The following is a 12,832-nucleotide window of genomic DNA, read 5'->3' on the forward strand; positions in this document are numbered from 1 at the left end:
ACCCAAAGGCACAGGGAACAAACCCACTTGTCCACTGGGCAAAACCCTAACATACAGGCAGCAAGCCGAGGGGATACTACAGATACCCACCCTTGCCCATCACCTCTCACCAAAGGCAACTCTGGGGATCAGTCCACCAGGGTCTCCACCCTTGGCTGCTGCACACATTGCAGCCTACCCCTACTGCACCCCCTGCGGGTGGTGGACCTACAGGTGGATGGGCCCATGCCCTTTTTCAGGCTATGCCCAGCGAAGCCCCATGGGCTAAGGCCTGGCCACCAGTTGCCCGTCCTCAGGCACCCTCCCCATGCCCTGCTCCTGGAAGGCTCCCTGGTAACCCTATCCTGGGCAGGACGAACTGTTCCCTACGTTTTTCTCTCATAGAGGTCTTTTGAATCACTCACTCCAGTGTACAAAGCAAAGTCCATAAAGACATGGATGAGCAGGTTTGTTTGTTTGTAAGAACTTGACTGGTCGCACAGAGTCCTAACCTCAACCCCATAGAACAGCTTTGTGATTAGTTACAGCAGAGGTTGTGAGCCAGGCCTACTCTCTGAGTCTCCTGACTTCATTAGCGTACCATCATTAGGCTTAGAAGACACTGTCAAAACTTGTTGACAACAGATCCTTTAAGGTGCTTGAAAAAGAAGAAGAAAATGATCTTAGTAGCCAGCCTGCTTGTTATTCTGATATAAATGAAACAATAAAAGTTGAATGACAGATAACTCGTGGTTAAAGTCAGTGCTAAGCAAACTGCTTTCTGCACAGAAGCCGTTTCAAAGTTGGATCAGTGTGATATTATTTAGAAAAACACTGACAATTTTGTTTTCTTTAGCCAAATAACTTTATTTTACCATGCTGCTTATTTTGAAGAGTCCGTCTTCACATTTGACTTTTTGTACCTGACTTTTTTTGTATCAGACTGCTATTCGTACGCAAACCTGCAGCCAATTTAGAACTACCACTCAACCTAAAGTGGACTTCTGTGATCTGTGGGAGGAAGCTGGAGAACCTTGAGAGAACACACTCAGACCAAGGGCAGGATGTACAAACGCCAACAGAAAGGTCCCGCCCGGCCGATGGATTTAAACCTTATTTATCTTGTAGTCCTGTGAGACTTTGAGTGACCCCATGTCATTTCATGATCAAGTGTTCCTTTCACGGCGAGAACACTTGTCTTAAGAAAAGTTTATTCAGCTTCATTAATTTTTAATGGCTGTTCTGAGTTATATTAATTATCCTATCTTTAGTATTTATATTTGAGCTGCAGCATGAAAGTCCATGGATCATAGCTCACCTGGGAGTAGGTCCTTGTTTTAATTACAGGCTTCCTTATTCCTCTCTCAGTGCACTCTATCTTTCACTCCTCGGTGCTTGGAGAATAAAGGCATATATTATGGAAATGGCCTTGGCTCTGAATTACAGATGAGCGTTTCAGCACAAAACACTTCCTGAGGAATCAACTCGGATTGAAAAATTCCCCAACCTTAAAATTGAAAACACAGCCAAGTGATAATTAGTTTGAGAAAGTGCTGTGCAGTGTGAAATAAAGTCTTGTCTTCCCGTCAGCCCTTTAAGGATCGGTGTGAGTGGTTCTACGAGCATCTGTTGGCCGGCCAGCCGGATTCTGACATGGTTCATCGTCCAGTCAATGAGAATGATGTGCTGCTCATCCACAGAGGTACAGACACACTTAAGCTGCTCGTGTCCAGTCGCTGATGTCATTTGCAGGGTTATGCATACGGAATGAGATTGTGAATGTGGCCATGTGAGGGTTGTTGGCAAGTTGAAGGTGTTGTATGGTGTAAAACCTAAAGTAACATGATAAAAGGTAACAAAGTATCTAATAAACTCTGTCTACTAGTGTCGTAACACAGAAACAAACGTGGAAACATACAGCAGGTCTGCCCAAAGCAGTTGGGCCATTGAAGGTTCAAAATACCATTGGTCGAACAAACTGGTCCAAAATGTGTACCAGCTGAATGGGAAATGACAAGAAGACCCTAATAAATAACATTCAACCGTCATAAAACCGAAGATCTGTATGAAAACGTTTGTTCGACAAAATATAAATTGTATTTCCCCATATCACCATCAGATTCCATATTTAGGAGTAGCTGTGAGATGGTGTCAAAGTCCACCAATGAAAAACTCAAACAAGGCATTGCTGTTCGTTTCCATGGCGAAGAGGGTATGGTGAGTTGTCTGCAGTTCAGCTGTTAACAGTATAAACAGTAGTATTGTAGTTTGTATTAAAGACGCAGAGTACTGTGCGTGTGTGTGTCTGTGTGTGTGTGTCTGTGTGTGTGTGTGTGTGTTTCAGGGCCAAGGTGTAGTTCGGGAGTGGTTTGACATTCTATCCAATGAGATCATCAACCCAGACTACGCTCTGTTCACTCAGTCAGCTGATGGTACGTGGCATTTTTCCTTTAAATCACAAGAGTTCAGGTGTACAGAGTGATCCACAGAATGAGCTCATGCCATGTTTGTGTGACCACTGCTTGCTATTAAGATCATTTTGTACTGACGTGCTTGACAAGATGAGGCACAGTTTAGTCGCACTTAGGAACTAGCATGGCTCCCCAATACTTGCTCAATGGCGACTGCCTCTGTAGAATCATAATTTACAAATTTGTAAGAGGAAAATGCACGACTGCTTCCCAAGTTAATCTACAAAATGCATTAAGTCATGAAAGTCATGCTGTGCAAGAGCACTGTGTTAGAGAGAGAGAGGAGAGAATAAATGCCAGAGAGATGAGATTAGATAAGAAGAACTTTATTTATCCCGAGGGAAATTCTTTTGTCATACACATGCTCAATGCAGCAAGAGAGACAGAGGAGCAGAGGAATAAGATATACAATATATACAATAAGAATACTAGTATACAGTAATATACAGTAGGATAGTGCAAAATATAAGATCAAATAACTGTAACAAAGTAACAATATAACTGTATCCTGAAAAATAAATAGCTTAGCTATCAGTGCAGGTGATTCTAAAAGTGACATAGTGTTGTGCAAATGAATAAATACATGAAACAACTGTTGGTGATATTGCACGGTCTGAATGGGAACAGAATAGCTTTGTTATTAATCCTCAGGAGTTGTACAGTTTTATTGCCACCGGCACAAAGGATTTCCTGTGGCGGTCAGTTCTGCATTTCGGGGCAATGAGTCTTCTGCTGCGTGTGCTCCGATGGTCCATCATGGAGGCGTGCATGTGGTGGGAGGGGTTGTCCATGATACAAAGAAGCTTTTTTAGCATTCTCCTCTCAGACACCTCCTCCAGGTTCTCCAGTCTGACACCCAGCCCGTTTAACCAGCTTGTTCAGCCTGTTGGCATCGGCTGTCTTCACCGCCCTGCCCCAGCACACAGCTGCAAAGAACACAGCGCTCTCCACCACAGAGTGATAAACATGGTCAGCATTTTCCTACAAACATTGAAGGACCTGAGCCGCCTCAGCAGGAAAAGCCGACTCTGCCCTTTTTTAAAGACAGCATTGGTGTTCTTGGTCCAGTCCAGTTTACAGTGTTTACCGCAGGTACCGGTAGTCCTCCACGATCTCCACATCAGCCCCTCTGATGGTGACAGGGGTAGGAGGAGGAGCCTGCTTCCTAAAGTCCATGATCAGTTCCTTTGTCTTTGTGATGTTAAGTTGTAGATGGTTAAGCTCACACCACTCAACAAAGCTGTCCACCACACTCCTGCACTCCTCCTCCTGTCCGTCTGATACAGCCCACAATGGCTGAGTCATCAGAGAGTTTCTGCAGATGACATGACTGTGACTTGTACCTGAAGTCAGACGTGTAGAGGGTGAAGAGGGAGGGTGATAGGACCATCCCCTGCGGCGCCCCCGTGCTGCTCGGGATGTTATCTGAGTGGCAGCCCTTCAGCCGAACATGCTGTGGTCGACTTGTTAAATAGTCCGTGATCCAACCTACCAGTGGGGCGTCCACCTGCATTTCCGTGAGCTTATTCCCCAGCAGTGATGGTCTGATTGTGTTAAAAGCACTGGAGAAGTCAAAGAACATGACCCTCCCAGTGCTCCCAACAATGTCCAGGTGAGAATAAGCCTGGTCCAGCAGGTAGATGATGGCATCCTCCACACGATACGGGTTGATAAGCAAACTGCAGGGGGTCCAGCCAAGGCTCCACCAGCAGACGCAAGTGTCTCAGGATGAGTCTCTCTAAGACGCTGAAACAAACAAAGTGTACTTACCGTACACACACACACACCTGTTTATCACAAATTGTGTCTATGATCCACAGGTACAACGTTTCAACCCAACAGCAACTCATCAGTGAACCCAGACCATCTGAACTACTTTCGATTCGCAGGTCAGATTCTGGGTCTCGCTCTGTACCACCGGCAGCTGGTCAACATCTACTTCACACGCTCATTCTACAAACACATACTCGGTAAGAAACTTTGGTTGCTAATACCTGATGTTACCTACCTTTAAGTAATAAAGTTTGAGTTTTGCACCAAACACCAGACTGATGAGAAAGTCCCTTCAATGTTTCTCCAGGATCTGTGGAAAAATTAGACTGTAAGTGATAATATCCAGAAACACTTTAATATGTCCCACGCCTTTAATTTAATGTATTGACAAAAATATTAGCTCATCTGCCTTAACATGCATATGAACCTGAGTGGCATCCCATTTGTAATCCATAGGATTTCACATACAGTCGGTTCACTCTTTGCAGTTATAACAGCTTCAACTCTTGGGAAGGCTTTCCATGAGGTCTATGGGAATTTTTGATCCAGAAGCATATTTGTAAGGTCACACACAGATGTTAGATGAGCAGGCCTGGCTCGCAGTCTCCAACGTATCCCAAAGGTGTTCTGTCAGGTCGAGGTCAGGACTCTGTGGATTGGCCTGTGTAGACCAGTCAAGTTATTCCACACCAAACTCGCTTATCCTTACATATATACCTGTGCATCCTTTGATAGGAAGAATGTGTTGAGGCGATCTGTCTTCCTGGGCAGAGATATGTTAGAAGAAGCTGAGATTGCCTTGCCGCCCTGGGTTTGGTCAACCGGAGCTCACCCATCTCTTGGATATCCAGCTTGTGACCCAGCACCCCTGGGTCAGAAGCTTGCTCTTAAAATGGGTTGAACAGAAGTGCCTCATTTCTCTCATGCCAACTGGGACTGCTGGTAGAAGCTTCTTTGCTGGTGGAAGGCTCTTGCCACCACACAGGTTGTGTTTTCCCCTTTAAATATCTTAGGCTGCTGGCCATGGGACTACTAGCTTGGCAACTAGGTATTCAGACCTCATACAAGTTGGTGTCTACTGGGGGTGCAACTTCTGCCCCATTTGGTGATCTGCACTGCTCTGCAGGGAACGTGGAGTCCTCCTCCTCCATGTTCCCTAGGTTGATGAGGTTGGATTTGGCATCACTCTCTGTGTCCTTACCACCCAGCTCAGCCATGTTTTGATCCAGGAGGACCTCAAATGTTAGGAGAGTGGGGGGGATCTTTCTCAATCATGTCTGCCCAGCTCGTGGTGGCTCGTAGATGATGCGTATCACCTGCAGCAGTAGCAGCTGGCAAGCAGGCACCCTGTCAGTTAGTCCCTGCTACTCTCAACCTCCATTCCAAGACCTTCTGTGGCATCTCAGCACAGTGGGGGCAGCCTCGAGGGTCCGCCAGAGAAGCCTGGCCATGTTTAGTGCCATTACAAATGTACACAGGTGAGTGTCCCTGCTCTTAATCGGGGCACCACATAATGGACGGGTGGGATCACGCCTCTTTGGCCTTCAGTCTGACCAGCGTGGGTAGGAGCCGTAGTCATGGTAACAGAAAGGGGTGAAACTAAGCCACACCAGGGTTGCTTGTTTGTAGCAAGCACTAGCAGCTGGGGTTAAGGCCGAGCTAGTTGCTGTGAGAATGAACATGACACGTTAGCTGAGTTCTACTAGCCAGCGCAGAAGAGACGTAAGATTTGCACATACGTGGTACGGATCGGGTTTCCGGTACGGATCGGGTAGTGACAAATCTAATGCTAGCCAAACCCTAGAATCGGCTAACCATCTAATGTGGTGTGACACTAGCATGGTTTGTGGCCTACTAACAAGCTGATGCTAGCTAGACACTAAAAAGGCTTGCCATAATGCGTTAGCCCGAGTTACACAAACGTTGGGTACGCTGCTAACTAAAACCAGGAAACTGCTGGAACAGCTTTCTTCGATGTGATTGCTGTTCTACAGAATGTAACTATGAGTTCATTTCTTTTGAGGACATATTAAGCACAGTCCAGCTAACACGTCTGGTTGGCCATGCTAGAATGATGGGGCGGAGCCCTGACCACATCTCAACAGATCTGTCATGGACACACGATGTCACTGGAGCTGATCATGCCAAGGTCATTCCCATAGTGAAACATCGAGCAAAAGAACCAGTGCAAGGCCATGGGCAGACAAGGCACACTGATTCGTGTGGGGAGTGATGCCTGTAGGCTCCGATCCAACAAATAAGGTACTGTTTTAATGCTGGTTCTGATGCAAAGGTGTCAGGATACACAGTGAATCACTTTTTGTTGCACATGGGGCTGCATGGCTGCAGACCAGTCAGGGTTGTTCCTGCTGAGCCGTGTCTACCGCTAAAAATGCTAATAATGGCCACATGAGCATCATAACTGGAGCAATGGAAGAAAGTGGCTTAATCCGATGAATCATGTTTTCTTTTACGTCGCCCACCTGAGGGAACATCTGGTGTCAGAATGCACTATGGGAAAACAGCAAGCCAGCAGAGGCAGTGTGATGCCTCAGGCGATGTACCATCTACACAACCACTGGTGCAGACCATGCACTCCCTGATTGTCGGGCCCTCTTTCAGCAGGATGAGGAGCACAATGAGGATGAGGTGTTGACATGGCGTCCAAATTCCCCATATTTTATAGTGTAATATGACTTTTTTTTAAATGTCTGATTATATCACCTCCTTGGCTCCAGTGTTTTTGTTTCTAGTGCTACGTTGTGTGGTGACGTCTTGTCTTGTGCGTTTCACAGGTATCCCTGTGAATTACCAGGACGTGTCTTCTATCGATCCAGAGTATGCTAAGAATCTGCAGTGGATCTTGGACAATGACATCAGCGATCTGGGCCTGGAGCTCACCTTCTCAGTAGAGACTGATGTGTTCGGAGCGATGGAGGAAGTGCCACTAAAACCCGGAGGGACCAGCATCCTGGTCACCCAGGACAACAAGGTCAGTCATCACAAATACAGTCTGACGTGTCCCAGTGTCAGTGGAATGCAGGAACTTATTTGGTTGGTGAAGGGATGAAGCGTAACACTGTATGTCAGCTATTTGTGCCTCAGTGTTCCCTGTTGCTGTTGCTTAAAGCAGAGTGCTAAAAATGACATGTATGTATAAACTCTGTCTTTTCCATTTCTGTCAGTCGGCATCTCTTCAGGCTTGGTGTCTTTGTGTGCCTCTTCTGTTAGGCCGAGTATGTGCAGCTAGTGACAGAGCTGAGGATGACTCGAGCCATCCAGCCTCAGATAAATGCATTCCTGCAGGGATTCCACACCTTCATCCCCGCCTCGCTCATTCAGCTCTTTGACGAATATGAACTGGTTAGTCCTCCTCCTCAAGTTACTCTTCTTGTTAGTTTTATCCTTGTTCTTTCCTTACTGGCACCACATTCAGACCTCAACACCATGAGGTTTTAGGCTGCTTGGTTTAACAGCATGAAATCCACCATCCAGCTGGGGCCTTCCTGTGTGGAGGTGCTGTGTTGCTTCCACGTACACTTTTTTTTCTTTGGGTTTGGTAAAATGGCCATAGTCACACATACTCACACTGCAGTGTGTGAGTATCAGGGCTGCCACAAGTGATTGTTTTGATAGACGACTAATCAGATGATCATCCATTGGACGTAAAACGTTCAGCTTATTGCACCAGCAGCATCTGCTCTTATATAACTATCATTAGCTTACAGCTTTAAGTGTTTAAGGTGCTCACTACAAATAAAGACAAGATGGTAGTTTATTCAATTTTAATGAAATCTGCAGATTGTTTCGGTGAAGTTTAATAAACTCCTTGCTATCTAAAATATAACAGGACACTGGAGTAAACTCTGAGCATCTCACACTTCTGATAATCAGCTGTCTGCTTGACGTTTATTCAGCTGTGTAAAAACTTTAATCTCAGCCAAAGAGATTTAGTCAGGAACAAATAAAATACTAAAAAAAATATAACATTACATATTACAAATAACATTTTTAAGTTATCTAAGTGACTCATATATCATGTTTAACCTGAGCAGCGAAAGACGGCGGTGGGTTTGAAAACGATTTGCCGGGAGTCCGGTGTTCTCACGGCTCTAGTGAGCGTTAAACCCCGGCTAGCTATCGAGCTAGTGGGTAACAGACGTCTCCGAAAACGTCGGAGCGCTTTTGAAAATATGCGGTGTCTTGATAAACTGAGCAGATATTTGAAGTTTACACAGCTACATTCTCGCCTGAAGATATGTTAAACGTTTATTTTGTGACCCAGAAAGAATAATAAGAGTAATATTAAAACTAACTAGCTGCCGCCATTGTTGGAAGCTGCGCTGGGCCGCGCTATGAATTCTGGGATAGGTTGGGCTACGAAGTATACACCCGATCCATCCTTCAAATCTGGGGAAATGAAGGCCTAATGAAGACTATTAAATCAGTCGTCGACGATTTTGATAGTCAACGTAATCGTGACTAGTGACTAATCGTGGCAGCCCTAGTGAGCATGTGTGAGTGTATTGCTCAACCAACCATTGAACTGTGGGAGGAGCTCTGTGCTCTCCTGTTGTGTTCGTCTCAGTTAGTATCTTTTCTTTTCTCTCTGTGTGCACGTCGCTGCATCGCTGCGTGTACGTGCACACATACAGGAGCTCCTACTATCAGGGATGCCCGAGATTGATGTGCAGGACTGGTGTAGGAACACTGAGTACACCAGTGGATACGACACTCAGGAGCCAGTCATCCAGGTGGGCCCCTCTGCTACCACACAAGAACCAAATCCTTGAACACAAGACCTGAGTCAACCAGAGACACCTTCACATTTTCGTTGAGTACTTTGTAAAGAATTGCAAAAGAACTCAATAATGCAAAACTATAAAAAATAACTTTTGAAATTCCTGAAAAACACTGAGTCTGTGCCTGTGACTGCACTTTAAACCGAGTGTTTCCTAATTTTCACCAGAGAATCTCTTCACCTGCTCTGATTTCCTCTCACATTAAAATTTTACTCTACAATACGTGAAGCTGACATGGAGTTTACACGTCGCATGTATTTGTCACGCTCTGCTTAATTTTGAACACAGCACTGATTATAGGGAAACGTTTACTTCATGGCTCCGTAGGAAAAGACAGAGTGAAGTTCGTCATTGTCAGTAATATGAGGATGTCCTTTAGCTGCCAGCTAATTAGCTTTCCTCCCCCCTAGTGGTTCTGGGACGTGGTGACGGGCCTGACCCAGGAGGAGAGGGTTCTCTTGCTTCAGTTTGTCACGGGAAGGTTTGTCAGCTCAATTCCTTCTACAGTTTTTTTAAATATAGAAACGTGTAAATGCCTTTTAAAGGGAATGGTGCTAATATAATCCTCGTCCAGTTCCAGGGTTCCTCATGGAGGATTTGCCTACCTGATGGGTGGGAGCGGTTTACAGAAATTCACTATTGCTGCAGTCCCGTACACCTCCAACCTGCTGCCTACCTCGAGTACCTGGTAATTAGAAACAGATCTCTTTTTTGCGTCCTGCTATCATTTGCTAATCCCCCCTTCATTTTCCAATAGAGAGAAATTACATATAAATATAATAAATACTGGGAAAAGTACATAAAATCATTTCTTTCTTAGAAAGTTTCAAACCAAGCATACAGGTCATTAATATAGCTGCAGTTGTTTTGGTAAAGAATGAGCTGTTCCCCTGCTGTGTTGGTCATGGCGCCTTTACCCCCTCCACAGTATCAACATGCTGAAACTTCCAGAATACCCAAGCAAGGAGGTCCTGAGGGACCGCCTGCTGGTGGCTTTGCACTGTGGGAGCTATGGCTATACCATGGCCTGAGCAGTGTCTGCAGGTTTGACCGTCTCCAGCCTCCACCTCCTTCCTCCTCCACAGACGACCCTTTTGCAGTCAGCTGCTTCTTCTGCTGGATGAACAGGGAAAATCCTTAAACAGGTCCAGATCTCCCTTCACGCCTGTGCCAGGATTTCATTTTTCAGCTTTCATTGGAGACACAGCAGAGACTGACAGGAGTGCAGAGGGAGAACCTGCAGCATGTGGTCGCCTCCTCATCCCACTGAGCTAAACCAGCACCCAGCATTTCATTTTTAGGTGATTTATGCAAATCATGTATTTCAATGGACTGTTTTTCATGCAGATATTTATTTAGGATTAAAACATTATTTAGAAGATACGTTTTGTACTGAAAACACATACCGACACACATTGTGTTGAGATTATATATCAAAGTGCATCATAAACATTATCACAATATATGGAATCACGTTTTGTTTTTGTGCCGTCTCAGGCCTTCATCGTTCGTTTACTCTTTGGGCCAGTATTGTGTAACTGTTTGATACCTGGGCCAATAACAGTGAACGGTTTTTGATACCTTTGGTTTTATAATTACATGACCAAAAATAGTCGTAATCATTTGCCATTTATTTCTTAGATGACTCAACAAGCCAACACAGCAACCAACTGCACAAAGTATCAAAAGCCCAACCACGAAACAAAGTTTGAAACATGGAACAAGTCTGTAAACATGTAGACTGCATGTCCTCTTACAGGCGGCGCCTCCTTTGACAGATTTGTCCTACGTTGTCATGGCGCCGCTATAACTGTATTCAATAAGATTTTGTCATTTAAACCTTCTTTTAGGCTCCTCCCTGAAAGCTGAAACCAAAGTCAGCTGGATGGGTGATGAAACGTTTCCCCCGCTGAAAGCACTGATGATGATGATGATGATGAAGAGAGTCCACGTTTTGAAAGCAGGACTCTTTTTCAGTTTTTGTTATTGTTGATACAACACTGCGTTCAAAGAGATGGGCATCGTGCCATTAATGTATCAGCTTGCTGTATTTTTCCTCTTTGTAAAGGGAGCATATAAATAATGTAGAGATCGTTTAATCTGTCATATTTTTTCAAATGTGTTTTTATACAGACACTGGTGTTGCTGGTGTGTATTGATATTTTTGCTGATGTTTGTCTTTGAGATTTTATCTAATAACACTCGGACATGTTGCCATTAAGCAGCAGAGGCAAACGTTTGTACTTGGGGGTTTTTTAAAAAGGGGCGGGGTTACCAGCAGGTTGTTTGCCTGGACAGGTGTAAATGGCCACGACATGAGCTCTGCACTCCGGTCATCAGTTTAGACCAACAGGTAACTACTGTTTAAGCACTGCTTCCAGCCAAGAGTGATGCCTTATATGCCACATAGCTGCAGAAAAGGCTAACATTGTTATCTTTTTACAAAAAACCAGCTGAACATGAGAGGTTTTTGGACAAAGTTTGTGTTCTCCATTCTTTAAGCACCGGCACCGTTTCAAAAGTACCGATTTGGCACCGGTATCGGATAAAACCTAAACGATACCCATCCCTAGTGTTCATGTTAGCAGCTCTGCGCCGTCACATTAGTGCCACCTACTGAAGCTCAAGAGGTAGGAAATATCAACCATTAGCATTTTTTTAAATAGGTGACTGATTTTATTTTTTAAAGCCAAGAACCAATAGAAGCTGGTTTTTAATCATAAATCAAGAATTTAGGCAGTACTGTAAAATATACATCATGCTGAGAATAAGTACAAATATTTCTGCAGGATTGAAGCGTCCAAACATCAGCGTCCTCCATCAGTGGAAGAAGTTTGAACAAGAAAGAAAACTCTTAGTTGGGCAGGTATACTTGTTTCTGTCCTTTCTACTGAAGCGTTGTCTAATATTCACACAATCACTTCTCTGCACTGTGTGTGATGTGAAGATTTCATGCATTTTTGAGTGAGGCTGTAACATGACGAGTGAAGTGCTGGGAATACTTTCCAAATAATATTCTAGGAAAATACTTTGGGCATGCAGTTTTGAAAGGAGAGGGAAAACAGCATATTAAAGTACATGCAGTTTTTGGTGCAGCTTTCACACTACCCAGATCCCAGTGCGAACATCTGCAGGATGTGCTACAACCAGACCCATCCACAAAGGCACCAACATCCCTGTTACCAGAACCCAGAGGTACCTTATCCAGGCGAGAGGCTGAAACATCGTGACAGCTGATGGCAGAAAAAATATTAAGATCATTGAAATAAAGCTACTGCTTAATGCAACAAGAGCTCGAGCTCTCTAACGAGAAGGCAAGTTTGCAGTTTATTGATGAAGACATACTATCACTAATGATTAGTCCTGTTGGTCTGTTGTGTCTCAGGCCAGCTGTTTACAGCCAGTGTCTTTATAAATTAAAATAACCTTTATGCATGTGGTTGTTTTATTCAGTTTTATTCACACAGGACCAAACAGTCGCCTCAAGAAACAATACTTTAAGTTAAGACCCAACAATCAAAGGTTTGTCTGGTCATCTGAGACGTTTACCTGTTGGATGAGTTCAACAGCAAGTTTCTACTGTGCTCAAATAAACTTCAGGGTTTTAAAACTAACTGCTGTAAAATGTAGAGCTTGAACAGTCACTGTTGTGAAGCACAAAGTAAACTGCTAAAATCATTGGTTTTTATTAGTTTTTATTCTTTTATTTAACCAAATGGAATCAGGTTGTTTTTTAAGTCTTATTTTTGTCCTTAGGCTGAAGAAGCTGTTCAGGTGTTCATAAAGCCAGACTTGCTATTCTTCTGC

At 44.3% G+C, this 12,832-nt stretch overlaps 1 protein-coding gene across 5 annotated transcripts in view; it reads left to right on the plus strand.

Moving 5' to 3' along the window:
• Positions 1-12,799, plus strand: part of hace1 (HECT domain and ankyrin repeat containing E3 ubiquitin protein ligase 1) — a 28,478-nt gene extending 15,679 nt beyond the window's left edge. For 2 of the 5 annotated variants that reach the window (XM_086310256.1, XM_086310255.1), the window contains 10 exons: positions 1,570-1,681; positions 2,099-2,196; positions 2,324-2,411; positions 4,271-4,420; positions 7,019-7,215; positions 7,455-7,586; positions 8,879-8,977; positions 9,436-9,506; positions 9,600-9,713; positions 9,954-12,795. In XM_086310256.1, the coding sequence (XP_086166382.1) occupies positions 1,570-1,681; positions 2,099-2,196; positions 2,324-2,411; positions 4,271-4,420; positions 7,019-7,215; positions 7,455-7,586; positions 8,879-8,977; positions 9,436-9,506; positions 9,600-9,713; positions 9,954-10,056 (1,164 nt within the window). In that variant the 3' untranslated portion in view covers positions 10,057-12,795. Of the gene's footprint in view, positions 1-1,569; positions 1,682-2,098; positions 2,197-2,323; positions 2,412-4,270; positions 4,421-7,018; positions 7,216-7,454; positions 7,587-8,878; positions 8,978-9,435; positions 9,507-9,599; positions 9,714-9,953 lie in introns of all 5 variants that reach the window. The other 3 variants (XR_015131445.1, XM_086310254.1, XM_086310257.1) reach the window with 3 other exon arrangements.
• Positions 12,800-12,832: the final 33 nt, after the last annotated feature.

The sequence above is a fragment of the Aulonocara sp. 'chitande type north' Nkhata Bay genome, linkage group LG11 (assembly GCF_057382095.1).
Source record: "Aulonocara sp. 'chitande type north' Nkhata Bay isolate Kocher_YH1m ecotype deep benthic linkage group LG11, A_spYH_male_GT1.1, whole genome shotgun sequence".
NCBI classification, from domain to species: Eukaryota; Metazoa; Chordata; class Actinopteri; order Cichliformes; family Cichlidae; genus Aulonocara; species Aulonocara sp. 'chitande type north' Nkhata Bay.